Here is a 22013-nt window from a genome sequence, read left to right as displayed (position 1 = left end):
GCCGGGGCTCAAACCAGCAACCTTCTTGCAGTGCTACCCACTGCGCCACCGTGACGCCCCGTTTTTGAAACATTTTCTGTCTTGTTTGTAATTTTAGGTATAAAAATAAATACATGTTGTGTCTGATGAGACATCTGAACAGTCTAAGCTTGTTCTCAAACTTTTTTTCACCAAGTACCACCTCAAAAAAAAAGTGTCTCTGCAAGTACCATCGAAATGACCAGTATTGAAATAAAGTAGCGTAGTTGGCCAAATTAAGCAGCCACAGCACTGCACAGTTCGAAAAAGAGGCATATTCATATTTATACAATTTGACAACTTGATCACACGACTCGTGGAGTGGCATTCTGAAAAATTAAGATGTTTTCAACTGGGCACGCCTTGAAAATGCATGCGCGTCGTGCTGCAGTTCCTACTCAATTTGCTAACCTGTGGGTTAAATTTTGATGCTCAAGTGACTAAGATGAAACAAGAGAATACCGTCATTTTTCAAAATAAAAGAATTTTCAAAATAAATGATCGTTCAGATCGTTCGGTACTAATTGATCTATAGACCGGTGCCGGTCTGTGGCCCGAGGGTTGGGGACCACTGCTCTAGCGCGTATCTGCTCTGCAAGAACCACGAACCTCTTTCTCTAGTTCTGCCTCATTCGGATTGATTTTTTGCAGCTGATGACTCGATGCACTAAAGTAAACATTCCAAGCACAGTGCTTTGACAGTAGGCTTAAAGAGAACAGCCTATTCTGATCACATCTGTGTTATTGTACGCATCAAATGATTTAAATTGTATTCATTTTTTCTTTACTCAGTGATTCCACCGCGTACCACTAGAAGTAAGTCCGCGTACCACTAGTGGTAAACGTACCACTGGTCTAAGCTAACCGAGTGTGTTAAAGATGTTAAAGACTGGATGACCAACAATTTTCTTCTCTTAATTTCAGACAAAACACAAGTATTACTTGTTGGGCCTAAATCCTGAACACAGCAGATCTCACAACTCAAGCTCTACTGTAGAAGATCTGGGTGTCATATTAGACAGCAGCTTAACTCTCGAAAACCACGTCACAAAAACACCTTCTTTCATCTGAGAAATATTGCTAAGTTATGAAGTATGCTATCCATCTCAGATGCAGAAAAGCTAGTCCATGCTATTATGACCTCTAGGCTGGATTACTTTAACGCTCTGTTTGCTGGCTGCCCAGCATCCTCTATTAATAAACGTCAGCTAGTACGAAATGCAGCTGGCAGAGTTCTTACCAGGGCTAGGAAATATGATCATATCAGCCCAATTTTCTCCTCCCTACACTGGCTGCCTGTTAAGTTCCATATTGAATTTAAAATATTACTTCTTACCTATACATCTTTAAATAATCGAGCACCTGTTTATCTAACCAACCTCCTGTCTCGCTACAACCCAACTCGCTCTTTAAGATCTCAAAACTCAGGGCTCCTGGTAGAACCCAGAATAGCAAAGTCCACTAAAGGAGGTCGAGCCTTCTCATTCATGGCTCCTAAACTCTGGAATAGCCTATAATGTTTGAGGCTCAGACACACTCTCCCAATTCAAAACTAGATTAAAGACCTATCTGTTTAGTAAAGCATACACACAATTCATCACATAACTCAGTGAGTGTGCTCCATGCAGGTGAGTGGGCTTGACAAACCACCTGTAGGACACACTCGTGCTGTCCTAATGCGCCAGACACACATTAGAAATACTCGTATGCTTTTATATGTTGGTTTCAATAACTAGTCATTTGATTTTAGCACTTCATTTTTGGTTGTGTCACCTCTGTTAGTGGTTTAAAAAGTTTGTCAATGAGTTCTAAAAATAGTCAGCGATCAAATGTTCCCTAAAAATGAGAAATGGTGCTGAACATAATGAAATCTACATGATATAGTAGTCTCAGACAAGCTATTAACTTGCATATAATAGTCATGTGAGTGCATTGAAGCAGCTGGAAGGGCATCCGCTGCGTAAAAACTTGCTGGATAAGTTGGCGGTTCATTCCGCCGTGGCGACCCCGGATTAATAAAGGGACTAAGCCGACAAGAAAAAAATGAATGAATGAGTGCAATGAAAACATGTTTCAGGATTATTGTTGATTTTCTGTATGTAGAGTCAGATTTGAGAGCCTGATTTGATCCGATTCTACTGTCACCAGAGAAATAAGAGAGAATAAAAACATCTGAGAGCACAAAGAGGGTATTTAGAGGAAAGTAAAAGCGCGCTGGAGCTGCAGGAAATCAGGTCAGTGGGTTTTTAACAGTCTTCTGCATCTCAGATCTTTGCATAATTCATCTCTGCTTCCCCTCAGCGCTCACATTCACATCGCCTGCCCCACAAACACAGGCTTTTTATAGAGCAGAGGCGGAGCGGGACGAGGGGGAAATACACCCCTGTGTTTACAGGACTATTAGAAGAGTCTGGACACTGAAGAGGATCCGAACTTTTGAAGATTTCGGAGATTTACAGCACAAATACTCGCTCTGTATGAGCAGAATAAGTGAATTATTGTGGGAATAATACATTTAATTTCCACCAGTTTCCAGGCTTAAAGAAACACTTTATTTTACTTGCTTATAATGGAGTTTTACCATGTTTAATTCCATTCAGCCGATCACCGGGTTGGGCGCTTTTAGCTTAGCATAGATAATTGAATCGGATCATAGATATACACATTAGATGTCGCCTACCCTGTTGTTGTCTATTGGAAGGAATGCGTCAATAGTGCCGCCATCTTGCTACAGGGTAGCGCACCTTTGAAATGAATGCGGGACCAAGGTACAGTGGAGGACTGTGGCCATCCAAAGCCAGAGATATACACATATACACATATATCTATGATCGGGAGTTTTCCTAAATGTTAGTATGCACATTTTTTTTTTTAATTATGAACATTTTAATTTTACATCACTTTTCTACATTGATGGATCAGTGACCGCACGGGCATTCCTGACTAAAAGCTTGTGTTTGTGTGTACAGAAATGTACTCTTCACCCTCCCTGTTAAATTTGATCTAATCATGTGCTGAAACACAGCTCCTCTCCTGCTTTCACTGCTCATACTGACGGAGGGAGCGACTCGTTTGTGAATGAATCCCCCGAACGACTCTTTCACTAACGTTAGCCGACAATAATACAAGTTTCTGGCAGCGCAGCATCTCGTTGTCATATTTCTTTTGCATTGTTTGCTGATTTTATTCAACAAAACTAGCATAAGCCGAGTGTTTAGTGCGAGTTGGAGCTGCTTTGCCGTATGGTGAATGCAGTAAGTGACTGTTATCATCAATAACGTTACCTGATTAGCACCAAAGTTCAGAACATACAAAATGTAAAAAACTTAATCTTACCTATGACATGTTCTGCCTTTGTGCTTGGTTTTCTTTGTTTGCTTGTTACTACACCCGTAGACAGCGCTAAAGTCCTGCATCTTCACGTAATAACACTGTCTTGTCTAGTGCGGTTGAATGACATTTGTCCTGGGAGCCCTGTACCAATGTGGCGGCGCTATTCACGCATGCTCAGGGTCCCTATGCGATATCTAGTGTATATATCTATGGAATCGGATTAGATCATTAGTGTAAGAGCCAGTTATGCATAATTCATTAGTGATAATAATTTAGTTAAGGTTAAAACATGATAAAAATTGATAGTTAAATATATTAAGAATTCATTGTGATTGTGTTATATAAAATGCATAATTTAATTATTGATATAATTTAAAAACCGTTACTTTGGTATTTTGGCTTCCAACAGTAATACGTCATGAGGTCATTAGTTCATACGTTTAAGGCAGATTGCAGTTATGGATGTTGGAAGCAACACAGTTTTTGTGACCGAGCTGATCGAGTCTATTGTAACTTTGTATTTTTGCTTGCATTTGTTCAGTAAACCTTTTTTAAAAGAAGATTTGGTCTTATTCGCGTTTTTGCAAATACTGGTTGTTGGAATTGAAGGTGCAAAAGATGGTACATAAGGATTTGCACGAAAGGTGTGCCACTACAATTAGCATCCCACAAACAAAAAAAAAAAGTTCCTATTCAAAGCTCGACTCTTCTGTAGTTCATCCTGTACAAAAAGTGACAGAAAATGAATAGTTGTTCTTTACTAGGTCGATATGGTTAGGAACTAAACTCTCATTCCAGCGTAATAATCAAGGAACGTTTGCTGCGGTGCCACGACTGCAGCAGGTGTAATAATATTAGCAATGCACTATTTTCAGGCTCTGTGTAATATCCTGCTGCAGCCATGACACAGCAGCAAAGTTCCTTGATTATTATGCTGTAATGAGAGTATAGTTCTAAGAACTATGCATTCAGATCAGGTTAAAGGTTGTAATTCATTCATTTAGCCCTTGTTTATCAGTGTGTATAATCGTAAACGAACTGTGAGACCAGTATAGGTTCACACCTCTAATTACTACACACACACTTACTATACAGACAACTAATAACATCTATCCATGTTCCTTTTTGAGCCACAATATATTAAAACATATTCTTGATGTACCTTTTTGCAAAATACACCCACAAAACCAGATTGTTGGCGCTTTAGAGTCAACCAGCAAAATAGTGGCGTCGCAAAATAATCTAAATTCTGAAAAGCTGATTTCAAAATGCATCCATTTCTTTCTTTTATTTTATTTTGGATTTTCAATCAGATAAAACACAACTTCTATATTTCAAAATAATAGTTTCTTAATAAAAAATGTGTAATCTCAGTGAATCAGCTACATCAGTGATGCTGATCAATCCACAATAATTCAGTGGCTGCATTTTATTAATTAATTAATTTATTTATGTATTGAAATATTGTGAAAGTGCATTAAAATGAATAAAATCAACAACTAAATCAAAATGGGGTGGCCAGAGTTTACACTTGAGGATGCCCCTGCAAAAGACAATATATCGAAGAATGCTGGAAAACCAGTAACCATTGACTTTCACAGTATTTGTTTATCATACTATAAAAGACAATGGTTACAGGTTTCCAGCATTCTTCAAAGTATCTTCTTTTGTGTTCGACAGAAGAATTAAAAAAAAAACTCTCAAAGGTTTGGAATGATGTAAGGGAGAGTAAACAGGGAGTACATTTTCATTGGGTGAACTACCTCTTAAAGTGTGTAGTTGGCAGCAGATGGCACGTTTGCAGAGATTACGAATTACACAAATCAGCCAGTGATGCCATCAAACGCGAAGACAGGAGATTAAAACATCACTCATCAGAGCTACCCATGATGAGAAAATATGATCAAATCCATTCTTTGTTATTTTTATGCAAAAAAAGACTCTAAAAAACAATATTTTCACTTTTAATTGGGAAGAAATGACATTTGTTTACAGAAATAAAACTATGACACTTTACTCAAACACGTTACTAATAGTCGATTTTAATACGCTAATATTTTCCATAGTCAGATATGTTTATCTCTTCAGAAAAGCGCCTGCCAAATTTGATCATTAAGCAAAGGTCGCAGGTAGTTTAAATAATCAATCTATCAGTGTCTGGATGTCTGAGTGTATAATTTTCGTCTCCATCTGTGCGTTATGCAATGTGACAGGTGGCAAGTCTGTGGCGCTCGGGATATCGTGCAACACACACACACAAACAAACACACACACTTTGACACAGAAAAAGAGAAACTCGCAGCTCCCCTGTGGAGAAGGCACAAACTGGGCCCTCTGTTTTTAGAGACCCAGAAAACCTATTTAAAACCACACCTGTGCTGTGCATTAATCCCATAGTCAAAATGCATGAGCGCCTATACAACAATCACGAAAGCAGAGCTGTTTGTACATCATCCTCCCACTATCTCAGCATTTATTTGGAGGTTTGCCCGTGGCTCAGGAAGTCCTCGTGTCTGGCCAATCTGTTTGTGCTGCAAAAGATCTGAACGCCAATATCACACAGCCAGAAACGCACGTCCATGAGCTGTAGACGACACCGTTCTGGATGCAATTGAATATGGAGCCAGATCAGTCTCAAAAACAACATAACATTCATACATGCACACAATTTACATACTTCTTGTGAATTATCAAGTAAACTGGAAAATTAACTACCAAATTAACTAAATTTGTGTATTTATGAACTGCTTACAAACTGGATTTGTGTATTTATGTATCATGTTTTGAATTTACTAATAATATTTGTCTATTTACGAATTGTTTTGGATTTCTGAATTGTATTTTTGCATTTATGAACTGTTTGTGTAATTACTAATCTGATTTGTGCATATACGAATTGTGTTTTGAAATCACAAATTGTGTTTTTATTTATACCTTTTTTAAATTTACAAATTTAATGTAATTACGAATTGTGTTTTGAATTTACAAATTAGATTTGCATAATTATGAATTGTGTTTTGAGTTACTAATTGGATTAATGTATTTATATGTACAAGTTAGATTTGTATATTGAATGACCGATTAGATTTCTGCATTTTTCAATTGTGTTTTGAATTTATGCATTTATGGATTGCGTTTCGGATTTACGAATTGGATTTGTGTACTTATGAGTTGTGTTTTAAATTCCGAATTGGATTTGCGCATTTATAAGTTGGTTTTTTGGATTTACAAATCGTATTTGCGCATTTATGTGTTGTGTTTTGGATTTCCGAATTGGATTTGCGCATTTATGTATTGTGTTTTGGATTTCCGAATTGGATTTGCGCATTTATGTATTGTGTTTTGGATTTACGAATTGAATTTGCGCATTTATGTATTGCGTTTTGGATTTCCGAATTGGATTTGCGCATTTATGTAGTGTTTTGGATTTGCGAATTGAATTTGCGCATTTATGTATTGTGTTTTGGATTTACGAATTGGATTTGCATATTTATGAGTTGTGCTTTAAATTTCTAATTGGATTCATGTATTTATAAGTTGTGTTTTGAACTTACGAATTGGGTTTGTGTATTAAGGTGTTGTGTTTTAAATTCCGAATTGGATTTGTGTATTTATGAGTTGTGTTTAGGATTTACGAATCGTATTTGCGCATTTATGTATTGTGTTTTGGATTTTCAAATTGGTTTTGCGCATTTATGTATTGTGTTTTGGATTTACGAATTGAATTTGTGCATTGAGTTGTGTTTAGGATTTACGAATCGTATTTGCGCATTTATGTATTGTGTTTTGGATTTTCAAATTGGTTTTGCGCATTTATGTATTGTGTTTTGGATTTACGAATTGAATTTGTGCATTGAGTTGTGTTTTGGATTAACGAATTGGATTGACGCGTTTATAAGTTGTGTTTTTGAGAACAATCCGGCTCCATACAGTTCATCTTGTGTGTCCATTTTGGAGTAGGTGCATTAATTGCGATAGTCTTTTCTTCTCTATTGTGATGGAGGGCCGAGACACACCAAAAGGAAATACTATCAGGATTACAACTGTGAATTTTAAAACAAAACTAAAAGTATATTGGAGTTGACTGGCATTGATTTTTTTGGTGTACACTGGCAGTGGACACACAAGCCTGATCAGAGTCGCCCCTCACAATACTGTACTGTAGCATTGGAAATAAGCCAATATTATTTTCCAACACTTTCACTCCCAAACACATTATCAAAAGTTTGTATTAGCTGTGCAGACAGCCAGCCATGGTCACATTATGACTTCCAATTTTTGTTTCCAAAGAGGCTCTGAGGGTTTTGTTGCACATATTCAGCTTTGAGGCATACAAATGATCAGCACCACAGAGGCAGATTTCGGTTTATTGCTTTCCGTTATTGTGCAGGTTGGATTTGATTTGGACGCTCCGCCAAGCCTTCAATAGCGTGAAGATGACAGAACAGTAGCTATTTTTGACTTGTGAATTGATTGCGTGGCACAGGTTGGTCATGTTCCTCTTGTCCTCATTGGTCATCTGTGAACGCTGTTTGAATATTTATTTGTCAGATCCCAGTTTTCATCAGATTTAACGCAACTCGGAGATGCTACAGACTGTGCTGTACCGGTGACTGATACTCACAGCATTTATAAATAGCAACAGCTGACTGAAATTGCCAGTTTTAATCTGAGTGGTTCAATGCTGTGCAACGTCCTGGAATCAGGATGAATGTTTTATAATCAGTCCATTGTATTTTTTAGACCTGTTGATCATTTGCTTTGTTATGAACCATAATTACAAATCTGCATGTTCATCTGGGCCTGGTTCACTTTATAAAAGGCGTTAGGAACGCATGATAATAGGGAAAAAAAAAAAAAAAAAAAAAAGACATTGCGATATTTTTTTTCTTGCGATATTCAGTATACTTTCAGCAGATGAAAAGAACAGCTCTATAAATAAAAATAAGTGAAGTTTATTTATCAACTAATTTCATGAAGAGCACGATAGGTTTGGGCTTATATATATACGATAATGCCTTAGTCTATCGGCGATGGCCAATAGACATGTTGCTGAGATGATATCGCCAATCCTCCGCCCCCGTCGCAAACCCGCTTGCGAAAAATACACACTCAAGCCCCGTTTACACTAATACGTCCTAGTATTAAAATGGCATTTCAGAACGAAAATGATCCACATCCACACCGTGTTTTACCTAGCATTTCTGAACAGTCCTCCGTCCACTACAAACGCACATCACATGACCACACACGCACTGTAATGTGCTCGTTTGAGTTCAGTGAGCAGTGCACATCGGACAGTTTATCAAGGATGTACCACTGGATCGCGTCTCAGTATAGTTGGGATGTCTGAATATCAAGTTTAACAAGTCTCCTGGAAGTTCCGGGAGTCTCCCGCAAATGCACAGAGACTCCCTGAGCTCAGACTCCCCTCTCGCTCTGCCACGGGAGGGAGCCCCGGGCTCGAGGATCTCACGAGCTCAGGGCTCTCTCCTGGGACAGCTAAGGGCGAACTCCTGAAACCAAATCACTATAGCGTTGACAAAAGATGCAAATGAAATGCATAGAATTGTATGGCTATATGGGAGTCTAGCAGGCAGAATAACAATAAACAAATGTAAAATATTACTGTAGAGTCTACATTGTAAAATTACAATTAATCTTTCTTTGGGCTCTATTTTATTGATCTAGGCACAAAATCTAAAGCACAGGGCACAAAAGCATTAAGGGCATGTCTGAATCCACTTTTGCTATTTTAAGGATAGAAAAAAAAAGCTCTGCGCCATGGCACATGGTCTAACAGGGTTGAGGTTATTTTGTTAATGAGTTATAGATGTGTTTTGAGAATAAACCAATCAGAGAATAAACCAATCAATTATCTCCCATTCCCTTTAAGTGTTGCGGCATTTGCTATTTACATGGTGGACTTTGTAAGTGTAGAAGCTGAACACTTCACTAGCGAAGAAAATGGTTAAACAGAGCATCTGCAGCGCACTGATAAAGAACGAGCCTCCTCCATTCAGCCTCTTTCCTTTCACTTTCACTCTCTCTCTCTTTCGTGGATAAGGAAACGGTGTTGTACGCACAGACATCCATTAGTCTACATAATTAATTTTGATTGTTAAGCACAAAGAATTGTCAACTATTTCTAAATTCAGTTCTAATATGATCCAAAACCTTGACAGGTGGACAAATCTAAGCTTGTTTTTAATAAAACAAATATAAATATGCAGAAAATAAATAATAATAATAATAATAATAACAACAACAACAATACAAAAGCAAGTCATGAATAAACTAAAAAAAAGCCCCCCCCCCCTCCCCCAAAAAATGTAAAGCCATGAAAGCAGTGGTTTTTATATTCATGTAGAAAATAATATTTTTTGTAATATTTTAATCTCTTAACTCTTTTCATTTGTAAAGATAATTGTGTATTGCTGTACACCCTGTGTGTATCAAGCAATGGGGACGCGTTTAAGGTGAACTAATGTGTTCTGCGCTGCTTTTATAGTACCTCAAAATATTATAAGGCTCCGTGTCATAAAGAACATGACAATGAGTTCACTGTACTCAAATGGCCTCCACAGTCACCAGATCTCAATCCAATAGAGCAGCTTTGGGATGTGGTGGAACGGGAGATTGGCATCATGGATGTGCGTGATGCTATCATGGAGCGAAATCTCTGGGGAATATTCCCAGTACCTTGTTGAATCTCTGCCATAAAGGGTTAAGGCAGTTCTGAAGGCAAATGGGGTCCAACCCAGTACTAGTACCTAATAAAGTGGCCGGTGAGTGCATATTCTTATTGCAATATATAAATAGCAATATCATACAACCCTAAAAAGCAACAAAATTATGTTCATGGAAACTCACAAATATACATTAAAATGTGAACACTGTTGATGCGCAAACATAACCTACAAATCTATCTGATATGAACCTAACATGATTCAAGTCCATTTTCTGCACATCCCCAGCCGTCTGTCACACATCTTCCCATTATAATTAACCCAGAATTCACCTCAGGCTTTCACAATTAAATGCTAAACTGCAGATTTTTTCTCATTAATTACGCAATTGCATGACGAGAGCCTTAATCAGCGTAACATCCATTACCAACACAAAAACGCAATGCTTAGCCTGGAGCGCATCAGTCGAAATGCATTATCCTGCAGTAATGTGCTGAGCTATGCTGGTAAAGGAGTCTGTGGCCAAACACACTTTGATGTGGACATGGCTGAATATACAATCCACTCTTCTGGAAGAGGCCTGGACATCAAAGACTCTCTCTCTATTCCCATCACATCTGATCTCTCACCTTCCTGTTCCTTTCTCCTGCGCAACTCTCCTTTCCTCTGCAGTCTCCACACATCACGCTTAGATCAAGGGCGATGCACGAGCAAACTGTTGGACAGATGTGTCAAACATCTCAGCTGGAGAAAGCGCCCAAACAGGAGAGGGGTGGACTGACGATTGTCTGCTGGTGCTTGTGTTGGCTTTGAGCACTTGGAGACCGCAGAGGTTCAAGGGTCAGTGGATGGCTGGGGTTTATTTTATTCAGACATCAGTGAGAGCTTCAGGCCTGCTCTGTGATGTACAAGTGAAGAACCCTGCTGAGGGAAACTTTGATTTAAACCGGCAAAAGTGGTTTGCTGAAGGTGCTCAAACAAGGAAACTTTCTTAAAAAGGAAGTTCAAACACTTCACCTTTCTTTAAAAATAGGCACATCTGCGTAGAGTTTAACAGCTCGATTTAAATATTTCATTAATTCAGTCAATCTTTGTGTCTGGCTTCCAGCACTTCTAGCTTAGCTTAGCATAGATCACTTAATAGGATTAGACCATTAGCATTTCTCTCATAATGACCAAAGAGTTTCAAGAGACCTTTTCTGTTTAAAGCTTGCCTCTTCTGTAGATGCATCAGTTAAAACTAGCCTAGAGCGACATCTGTTATTATAAACTAGCCTAGAGCATTGTCTGCTGTTATAAACTAGCCTAGAGTGCCGTCTGCTGCTAAAAAAAATAGTCAAGAGTGCCATCTGTGGTTATAAACTAGCCTATAGTGCCATCTACTGTTAAAAACTAGCCTAGAGCGCCATCTGCTGTTAAGAATAACCTAGACCGCTATCTGCTGTTATAAACTAGCCTAGAGCGCCATCTGCTGTTATAAACTAGCCTAGAGCACCATCTGCTGTTAAGACTAACCTAGAGCGCCATCTACTGTTAAGACTAACCTAGAGCGCCGTCTGCTGTTAAGACTAACCTAGAGCGCCGTCTGCTGTTAAGACTAACCTACAGCGCCATCTGCTGTTAAGACTAACCTAGAGTGCTGTCTGCTGTTAAGACAAACCTAGAGCGCCATCTGCTGTTAAGACTAACCTAGAGCGCCATCTGCTGTTAAGACTAATCTAGAGCACCGTCTGCTGTTAAGACTAACCTAGAGCGCCATCTGCTGTTAAGACTAACCTAGAGCGCCATCTGCTGCTAAAAATAGCTTAGAGCGCCATCAGCTGTTAAAAACTAGCCTAGAGCACCATCTGTTGTTATAAACTAGCCTAGAGCGTCGTCTGTTGTTAGAAACTAGTCTAGAGCGCCGTTTGTTGTTACAAACTAGTCTAGAGTGCCATCTGTTGTTATAAACTAGTCTAGAGCGCTGTCTGCTGTTGAAACTAGGTTAGTTTTTAACACCAGATGGTGCTCTAGGTTAGAGCGCCATCTGCTGTTAACTAGGCTACAAAGCCCTCTACTATTAAAAACTAGCCTAGAGCGACATCTACTGTTATAAAGTAGCTTAGAGCATCGTCTGCTGTTAAAAACTAACCTAGAGCACCATCTGCTGTTACAAACAAGCCTTCAGGGCCATCTACAGTTAAAAAAATTACCTAGAGAGCGCCTTCTGCTGTTAAAAACTAAGCACTAAATCAATTCAAGAAAGAACAGCGATGTATTTTGGTAAGACCAGAATCTATGGTGAATCGATTTCGCCACAGCTGTGATTATTAATAGATATAAACTCTATATAGTCTAGCTGTATACAGGTAGGTGGTTGTTGGTTCAAAGCCCACACGAGATCCATCAATACATTCACATTCAAATACTAAGACAAAACCAAGTCTCAGTACACTTCAGCACATCCCAACAGGAAAGCAAAGACCATCACAGCCTGTTTAATACAAAAAGACTTTAGTTCAGTGTAGAACTTCACAGATTGTGAGCCAACAGGGCCAGACAGTGTAAAAAATGTACCAGAACTCGATAAACAACAGCTTACTGTAATAAACACAACAGCACTTTTTACACCAAACACCTGAAGATGCTTTCAATAGCTGCGCTTGTGTCCTGACAAGCCGCAAGAGTCCTAAATAATTAACTGCGGGTCATTAAAGGGCTTTAACGCTGGCAATAATCTGTATATCCGCTTTTAGATCGATAGCTTATGACCGCGACAGAGCCTCTGCGAGTCGTGAGGATGTGAAGTGACACTATAAATACACACCACTGTCATTAGGCTTAAAGGGGATACGTGTAATTACTGTGGCAGCGCATGAAATTGCCCAAAATAATGCGATGGATTGTGAATTTACTGGGTTTGGACTATTGGTATGTGTAAGAAATTCCATTACATTGTCATTCAAATCACTTTATATCCAGAGAAGACAGTATGAATAGCTTATTAATAATGCAGATAAGTTTTTAGCCACTGTTACAATCTCTGCAGAGCTCTGCTAAAAGCCCTTTTCAGCCATAAGAAAACTTGTAGAGAAGCAATCAAGTGAGTTACCTCAAGATTTACAGCATTACATTTGGATTTGGTCTTGCATTTATGTCTAGTAGTTACATAATGCTAATCAAAATGGTTCTAGATCTGTTTTTATTTAGACATCAATGTTTTAAAATTACATGAATGAAAAATATATTATTAAATTTCAGAAACAACAGTACTTATAATATTTGATTATGTTTAGAAATTAAATTAAAGGTTAAAAGGATTAATAGAATTAAATAGAAGAGTACAGTACAGTAATATAAGAAATTATGAATAAAATAAAATAACAAGAACTGTAATAATAACCCTGCGTTAACTAGTATTTATATACAGTGGTCAAAAACATAAAATAAATATAATTATTTTTATTATTATTAATATTAATAATAAAAACAACTTAATTCCAGAAACAGAAAAGTAATTTTAACCTTATATTATGTTTAGAAATTAAATTAAAAGCTAAAAGGCAAAATATAAAAACAATAAAATAATATTGAGGGGAAAAAATTAACATTTTTTAGCACAATATTAGTAACAATATAAATTATATATAAAATATAATCAGAACTGTAACAACCCTGCTTTAACTAGCAATTATATATAGTGGTAATAAATATAACAAATAACTTCATAAAATGAAATAATTATCATTTATATTAATAATAAGAACAACAATAAATGTCAAATTAATAAAAATGAATTAATAAATATAAAAATATATATATTTGGGTAAATCATTTCTTGCATTATCTGCAAATAAAGTACTTTTGTTTGTACTTTTCCATGTTTTTATCTAGAAGTTTTATATATTGCTCTAAATTTAAATAAATAAAAAATTCAGAAACAATTTTAGCCTTTTTTTTTAGTTTTATTAAATATTAAAATAATTATGATTTTAAATTTGAATAGGGTAATAACAAACAAATAATGAATTAATAATGAATTTCAATGTCTATATGCGTGTGTATACAGTGTGTATATACATATATATATATATATATATATATATATATATATATATATATATATATATATAAAAATATATATAAAATATATAAATAAAATATATATAAAATATATAAATAAAATATAAATAAAATATATAAATAAAACATATATAAAATATATATAAAATATATAAATAAAATATAAATAAAATATATAAATAAAACATATATAAAATATATAAATAAAATATATATAAATATTTATATATTTATCACACACACACACACAGTATACAAACATACACAACTATACACACACACACACACACACACACACACACACACACACACACACACACACACACGTATATATATATATATATGGTTACTTTTTTTTTCATTATGAAACTAGATTCCTTATATGTAAAGTGTATGTGTAAAATATCTGAGAATACCATGATATTTAACCTCGTGTCGCTCACTGCAGACAGTTTTCTGAATGGGTTTTACTTTCCAAGCTAAAGTGCTGCAGAAGGCCAGCGATCCACAACACTATAGCTAACTGGCATTGCAGCTGTCTTCAGCTCACTCTCTGTAAAAGCACGCCGTAATATCAGTAATGACATTTTATCGAGATGCGCCTGTGTTTACACTGACCTCATCCAGATAACCGTCATCATATCCGTCTGTATTACTTTATCTAATATCACCCAAACACATGTGATCAAAACAGAGTATACAGCAGGGTGTGAATTACAGACGCTGGCCCTCTTTTTATTAAGGCTTGATACCCCCTGAAAGATGTCAAAACAAGATGTATGGGAGCTCAGCCTTTTGAAACTGGGAAAAAAAGTTCACTCTGATCTGTATTTTAAATGATATTGTTAATAATTAAAGTAATAGACAACCATCTGACCGGCCTTAAAACGGTTCATACCACTGTGAATGCATAATCAAGCCAGTCGGTCCATGCGAGAAAGTCTGAAACTGGCAGATCTAGAGCACTGATAGACACAGAGTTCACAAGACGTGGCGATAACCACATTTTCTCATTAAACAGGTGTTTGTTTCAACAAATTGCCTACAAGTTTTGCATAGTGTCCTAAAGTAAGCCGACAGAGCTAATCCGGTTTGATAGTCCCCCCTTGTCACCTTCTCAGTTAGTTTGAGTTCACACTGTTTGTTTTTTCTCCTTCTGAACCCCTGTACGCTTGCGTCATCCAGCTGCTGTTGTGTGTACGGCTGTTGTTACTGTAGGTGACGGACACAAAAGCAAAGCAGCAAAATGGAAAGACCTCCGCACTCCGCACATCATAATTTCTTGCACAGACTGATCGTTTTGCTTCACAAGAGCTCAGTGTGTCATCAGGAGACACGGCTATTGATTTGGACTCGTTTGTTTGCGTTTATTTTTTTATCTAAAGCCTGTCACCATTCACTGCCATTATAAAATTCACCAAACATCACAGATTCAGCTCAAAAACTTCTTTAATGTCCTACTAAAGAAAGTGAGTAAATCATAAGGACATGATCATTTTTGTGTGAACTAACCCTTAAACGTCCCGACAGAACAGTGAAGCTGCTGTCCTCATCATCACGTTTCTTACATCTGCAAAACTGTCTGTTTCTTCTCTGTCTGAGTGAAATCAGATCTGCAGCGCTTCTCCACACACTTAAAGCGAGCGGCGACCCCATTAAACACACTGAAGGAAGATCAATGCAAAGTGTTTTTGACCAGAGAAAGCCGAGTCCAGAGCTACAGTAACTGAGGCTTCATTCTGAGCAACGCAAACAAACTACGTCTAGGAGAGTTACATTACAGCTGACATTATATAATTAATATTAATAATAATAAATAAATACAAAATTAAATCAAATTTTGGAGAATAAAAAAAACAAGTAAAAATTAGCCTTGATATTAATTATAGTTATTACTAAAATGAAAAAAATAATAATAATTAAATAAAATCCAGAATAGTAACATTAATTTTAATCTTATTTCTAAACTTAGTTTCTGAATTTTATTTTATGACCACTATATAACTACAAAGTTTTTTTTTTTTTTCTCTTGTAATCATTTACACTTACTGGCCACTTTATTAGGTACTAGTACAGAGTTGGACCCTGTTTTGCCTTCAGAACTGCTTTAATCCTTCATGGCATAGATTCAACAAGCTACTGGAAATATTCCTCAGAGATTTTGCCCCATATTGACATGATAGCATCACGCAGTTGCTGCAGATTTGTCGGCTGCACATCCATGATGCCAATCTCCCGTTCCACCACATCCTAAAGCTGCTCTATTGGATTGAGATCTGGAGACTGTGGAGGCCATTTTAGTACAGTGAACTCATTGTCATGTTTAAGAAACCAGTCTGAAATGATTGGTGCTTTACGACATGGTGTGTTATCCTGCTGGAAGTAGCCATCAGAAGATGAGTACACTGTGGTCAAAGGGATGGACATGGTCTGCAACAATTCTCAGGTAGGCTGTGGTGTTGACACCATGCTCAGTTGGTACTAATGGACCCAAAGTGTGCCAAGAAAATCTCCCCCACACCATTACACCACCACCACCAGCCTGAACCGTTGATACAAGGCAGGATGGAGCCATCCTTCATGCTGTTGAGGCCTAATTCTGACCCGAGCATCCGAATGTGTCAGCAGAAATGGAGACTCAGAGCAGCAACGTTTCTCCAATCTTCTATTGTCCAGTTTTGGTGAGTCTGTGTGAATTGTAGCCTCAGTTTCCTGTTCTTAGCTGACAGGAGCGGCACCCAATGTGCTCTTCTGCTGCTGTAGCCCATCCGCCTCAAGGTTGGACGTGTTGTGTGTTCAGAGACGCTCTTCTGCAGAGCTAGGTTGTAACGAGTGCTTATTTGAGTTACTGTTGCCTTTCTATCAGCTGGAACCAGTCTGGCCATTCTCCTGACATTAACAAGGCACCCACAGAACTGCAGCTCACTAGATATTTCCTTTGTAAACCCGAGAGATGTTTGTGCGTGAAAATCCCAGTAGATCAGCAGTTTCTGAAATACTCAGAGCAACCCATCTGGCACCAGCAACCATGCCATGTTCAAAGTCACTTAAATCTCCTTTCTTCCACATTCTGATGCTCGCTTTAAACTGCAGCAGATCGTCTTGATCATGTCTACATGCCTAAATGCATTGAGTTGCTGCCATGTGATTGGCTGATTAGAAATTTGCGTTAAGCGGTTGGACAGGTGTACCTAATAAAGTGGCCAGTGAGTATATAGTGTCAAAAAAAAAATCATACATGCGCAAAATAAAAGTATAAAAACTATATAATTAAATTAAAACCAGAGTAGTTTTAATCAGATTCTGAAACCTAGTAATTATAGTGGTCATAAAAAAAATTAATAAAAAAAATAAAAACAATAGTTTTAAACCTTTTTCTAAATTTAGCCATTAAAAATAAAATTTGATAAGAAAAAAAAAAAAGTGTATAGACGGTAGCAATTATAAAAATATTTAAATAAACAACAACAATAATAATAAAAACTAAATATATCAAATTAAAATCAACTATAGGCTACTGTAACACAATATTAAATAAAGTAAATAAATTGGTAATTAAATAAAATATCAACCAAGTAAACAATGGTAAGTAAATAAAAAACCCAAGTAAATATAATAGTAATTAAATAACAACCACCATGTAAATATAATGGTAATTAAACGAAATGTGATTAAATTTATATTAAATTAAAAGAAAATTTAAATCTAGCATAAGTTTATCAAGCTTTTGTATTTGCTAATTATATATATATATATATATATATATATATATATATATATATATATATATATATATATATATATATATATATATATATATATATATATATATATATAGCTATAAACACAGACAGATAGACAGACAGACAGAGAGATAGATAAATAATACAACGAACATTATAATAATAATAATATGAAATGACATAATTAAAGGGATATCCCTAATCAAGATCGATTATTAAAAAAAATATACAGGAATTCCAGTTTCCTCATGGAGAGATCGCAGAGGAGTTTCTGTGCAAGATCATTACTACACTGGCAGCAAATAAAGACTGGAAGCCCATCATTTCTTCACGACAATGACATTAACCCAACACAGGCTATATTTAAAAGCACTGAAAACTTCTCCTGCGCCACAAACATCCACATCATCGCCAACATCCATGAAACAGCGGCGATGGATTCATAAAAACGACACGATATTCCAGTCTGAAATGCGCCAAAGACTTGACGGTGAAGTTGAGCAGATGAGAAACACGCACGCACTCACACACGCACACACACTGACCCTTCTGCTGCTTGAAGGACTGTATGGACCCGGAGTGATGCACCATGATGATTCCCGACAGAGATCCAGGCGTCCAGCAGAAGATGAAGGCAGGAGACATGGGGAAGCGCGGAGCGATGGCGCCGCTGTTTCTCCTCCGCAGCCCCGCTCCGGTCTACCCGCGCGCGCCAACGGCCGGGGCTGTAGTCATGGTGACGGGCACGAAGAGGACGTACCGACACCGTTGAGGATATCGACGCGTTTGAGGCGCGTTTACTCGCGGGACGCGCGTCCTTGCGCTCGTTTTAACTGGACACGCGCACTACACATGCGTCAGAGAGGCTGTTAATTCTCAGCTATGCTCAGCGATTAAAGGCTCAGTCAAATCAAAATTTGCGATGTTTATTTTACTAGCACGCATTCTTATATATTATTTAACCTGTGCAAGTTAAGCTTCTGGGAAAATAAAAGTTTGTTTTGGTAATCTTCAATCAAAGCCTGAGCATCTGCTCTTGGAGTGGCAACCTTCCCTTGAGAATTCAGCCACAATATTCTTAGCCACGCCCTTAACGCCCCGCCCCCTACTTAGTATTCCAGTAAAGTATATCAACAAATGCTGCTTCCAAAGTCTCTTACTTGAGAATGTACTACATTTGAATTTACTTGATGACTAAATCACAACACTAGTATGTTCTACATCAGGGATCACCACACTTGTTCCTGGGGGTCCGGCGTCCTGCAGATTTGAGCTCCAACCCTAATCAAACACACCTGAACAAAGCTATCCAAGGTCTTAGGTATACTTGATACACCCGGGCAGGTGTGTTGAGGCAAGTTGGAGCTAAACCCTGCAGGCCACCGGATATCCAAGAACGAGATTGGTGACCCCTGTTCCATACTGACCTTATTCTTCACGCATACAGTACTTCTCGCATACTGTTTCAAGAGTTCACACTTAGCTGATGCTTCATCAAAGCTTGTTTGGCATGCTGTCCTGGGAGAGAGCCCCGAGCTCAAGGGATCCTCGAGCCCGGGGTTTCCCCCAGTTCGCAGAGCTAGAGAGGAGCCTGAGCTCGATGGATCTCAGAACTCCCCGGCTGCGGTAGCTAAGGAAACACGTGAGAAGGGGGGCTAGACAAGTGCTTGATTGTTATGCATGATGTATATCTATAGACGGTAGGAGGAAACCGGAGAACCCGGGGAAAACCCACGCGGACACGAAGAGAATATACAAACTCCTTACAGAAACGCATACCGGCTAGGCGGAACCAGGGCCGGTAGTGTTCTTGCTGTGGGGCTCACAGTGCTAACCACTGGGCCGCCGTGCCAGCCGATCAATGGTAAAGGAGGAGAATTAAGGAGGAAGGGGGGTTTCTTCTAAACAAAGATAGTGGACTGAAAACTGTGGTTCTTTATAGTAGTTTAGGGCTCATGTAATTGGAAGATAATGATTAGCTAATACGAGACCGGCCGTGATAAATCATAAGCACGTGATCCTCTCGAAATTAGTTTATGAATAAACTTCATTTATTTCTTTTTTTAAATCAGACACTACTCGGCTTAAACACTGTTTTTAATGTACTATGCCATTTCAGATGCAGCCAACAGGAGAGTGCGGGGCACAGAGTAACGCAGAGTGAAATGTAACAGAGTTTTAAGGTATTTGCTCAGGGTTAACTATGGATCAGATCAAAAGAAAGAAATGGAGGATAAAATTGGGGTGACAAGATCATATTTTCCAGACCTGGTAAGAACTCTGAAGTTTGTTAGAGGATGCTGGGCAGCCAGCGAAGAGAGCATTACAGTAATCCAGCCTAGAGGTCATAATAGCATGAGCTTTTCTGCATCTGAGATGGATAGCATACTTAGCGATATTTCTCAGATGGAAGGCGGGAGTTTGTGACGTGAGAGATTTGATTTTCAAAAGTTAAGCTGCTGTCTAATATGACACCCAGACCTTTCACAGTAGAGCTAATACTTGCTTTGTATCCCTCTAACTGCAGGCTGAGTTGTGACATCTGCTGTCTACAGGATTTAGGCTCAATAAGTAATACTTCTGTTTTGTCTGAATTTAAGAGAAGGAAATTGTTGGTCATCCAGTCTTTAACTTCAATACACTCAGTTAGCTTGCACTTTAAAAAATAACTGCAGAGATCTGTTACCACTACATAGTTTAACACATTATTGTAACTTAAAATTCTAAAATGTTGATTAGATTAAAACTTAAGTTGCCAGAATAATTTATTAAGTTTTCAAAACAGGAAAATATTGATAATTACATCAATTTAAAAAGGTAAATATATCTGTCAGTTGCTTTAAAACAATATTTACTTTTAGCAACCCAAAGAAATGAGGTTAATAAGTCACACTAATGGAGTTCTTTTGTATTTAAGTCCACACACTAATGTTATTTGTTATTTTTTACAATGATAATATGGGATAGTACATGTTTTTGTTTTGTATAACAATGAAAACCTGTGGTTTAATACAAATAAAAATCTACCGAAAAACAAAATGTTAAATGTATTTCAGTAAATTTGAAAACAAACTAAAGATTTCGCAATTTCGCCTACTTAATTTGAGCTTCTAAACTTGAAACTGTGCATGTAATTAAGTGCATAACACTGGATTTGTTTTCAATTTTAAAATAAAAAACTAGTTGAAGCAACATTTGAGTACTCAACTTTTAGATTTGAGGTTTTTGCCATGTAAAAAGGCTGATTGAAGAGGAAAATCATTGGCTAACATAACCTTTGTTGTCTGAAGCTCATTTTGTTAGATGTTGTCATAACTTCAATGTATTAATGCAAACTGTTGCCTTAATTTTTTTTGTTTTGTCTAAACAATATTTTTTAGAGTGTGGGCAGTTCCGAAAGAAAATGTATGGCGCAGTGGGTAGTACGATCGCCTCGCAGCAAGGTCGCTGGTTCGAGCCTCTGCTGTGTCAGTTGGCATTTCTGTGTAGAGTTTGCATTTTCTCCCTGTGTCGGTGTGGGTGTGCTCCGTTTTCCCCCACAGTCCAAGCACATGCGCTGTAGGGGAATTGAGTAGCTAAATTGTCCGTAGTGTATGAGTGTCAGAGTGTGTATGGGTGTTTCCCAGTGATGAGTTGCAGCTGGAAGGGCATTTGCCATGTAAAACATGCTGGATAAACTGGCGGTTCATTCCACTGTGGCGACCCCTGATTAATAAATATTATAAATATTATAGGGAATACTGTGAACATTTCTTGATCTGTTAATCATTTTTTAGGAAATATTTAAAGAAGAAAAAATTATAATAAGTGACTCCAACTGTACTTCAGCCTAATTTCTCATTCCCTATGTGCTGTGTATCAGAACTGCAGTGGTTAAAGATGGATGATTGTCAGCCTGGGCTCAGCAGTGCAAAGCTCAGTCCAAAAGACAGCTGCTCTCATTAAAAGTCATTCATTCAAGCCGCTGCTCCCTCAAAGCCCATGAGCGCCGTGAACACAATGAAGCTGTCTGAAACTGACATGTTATTTCAGACCTGGGTTTGGGTTCAGAAGCAAGTGCATGCATGTGTTGGATGCGCAGACAGTGAAAGGCAAACCTTAGAGACGCAGATTTTCTCAATGCAAATGTCTCACATCCAACGCAGGATCGCACTCAGAAAAACAGCCA

General features: G+C 37.7%; 1 protein-coding gene across 17 annotated transcripts in view; it reads right to left on the bottom strand.

The window, feature by feature from the left end:
- Nucleotides 1-22013, bottom strand: part of ano3 (anoctamin 3) — a 123315-nt gene that overhangs the window by 74078 nt on the left and 27224 nt on the right. For 10 of the 17 annotated variants that reach the window (XR_012400523.1, XR_012400527.1, XR_012400524.1 and 7 more), the window contains exon 1: nt 18391-18633. The exons of the other annotated variants lie outside the window; for them this stretch is intronic. Coding sequence is in view for 7 of the 10 variants with exons in the window: in XM_068217575.2 (XP_068073676.1) it covers nt 18391-18490 (100 nt within the window). In the remaining 3 variants the exon portion in view is untranslated. Of the gene's footprint in view, nt 1-18390; nt 18634-22013 lie in introns of those variants that run through there. 17 annotated transcript variants of the gene reach the window in all.

This window comes from Danio rerio, chromosome 25 (genome assembly GCF_049306965.1).
Source record: "Danio rerio strain Tuebingen ecotype United States chromosome 25, GRCz12tu, whole genome shotgun sequence".
Taxonomy (NCBI): domain Eukaryota; kingdom Metazoa; phylum Chordata; class Actinopteri; order Cypriniformes; family Danionidae; genus Danio; species Danio rerio.
This window is presented reverse-complemented; position numbering and strand designations above follow the sequence as displayed.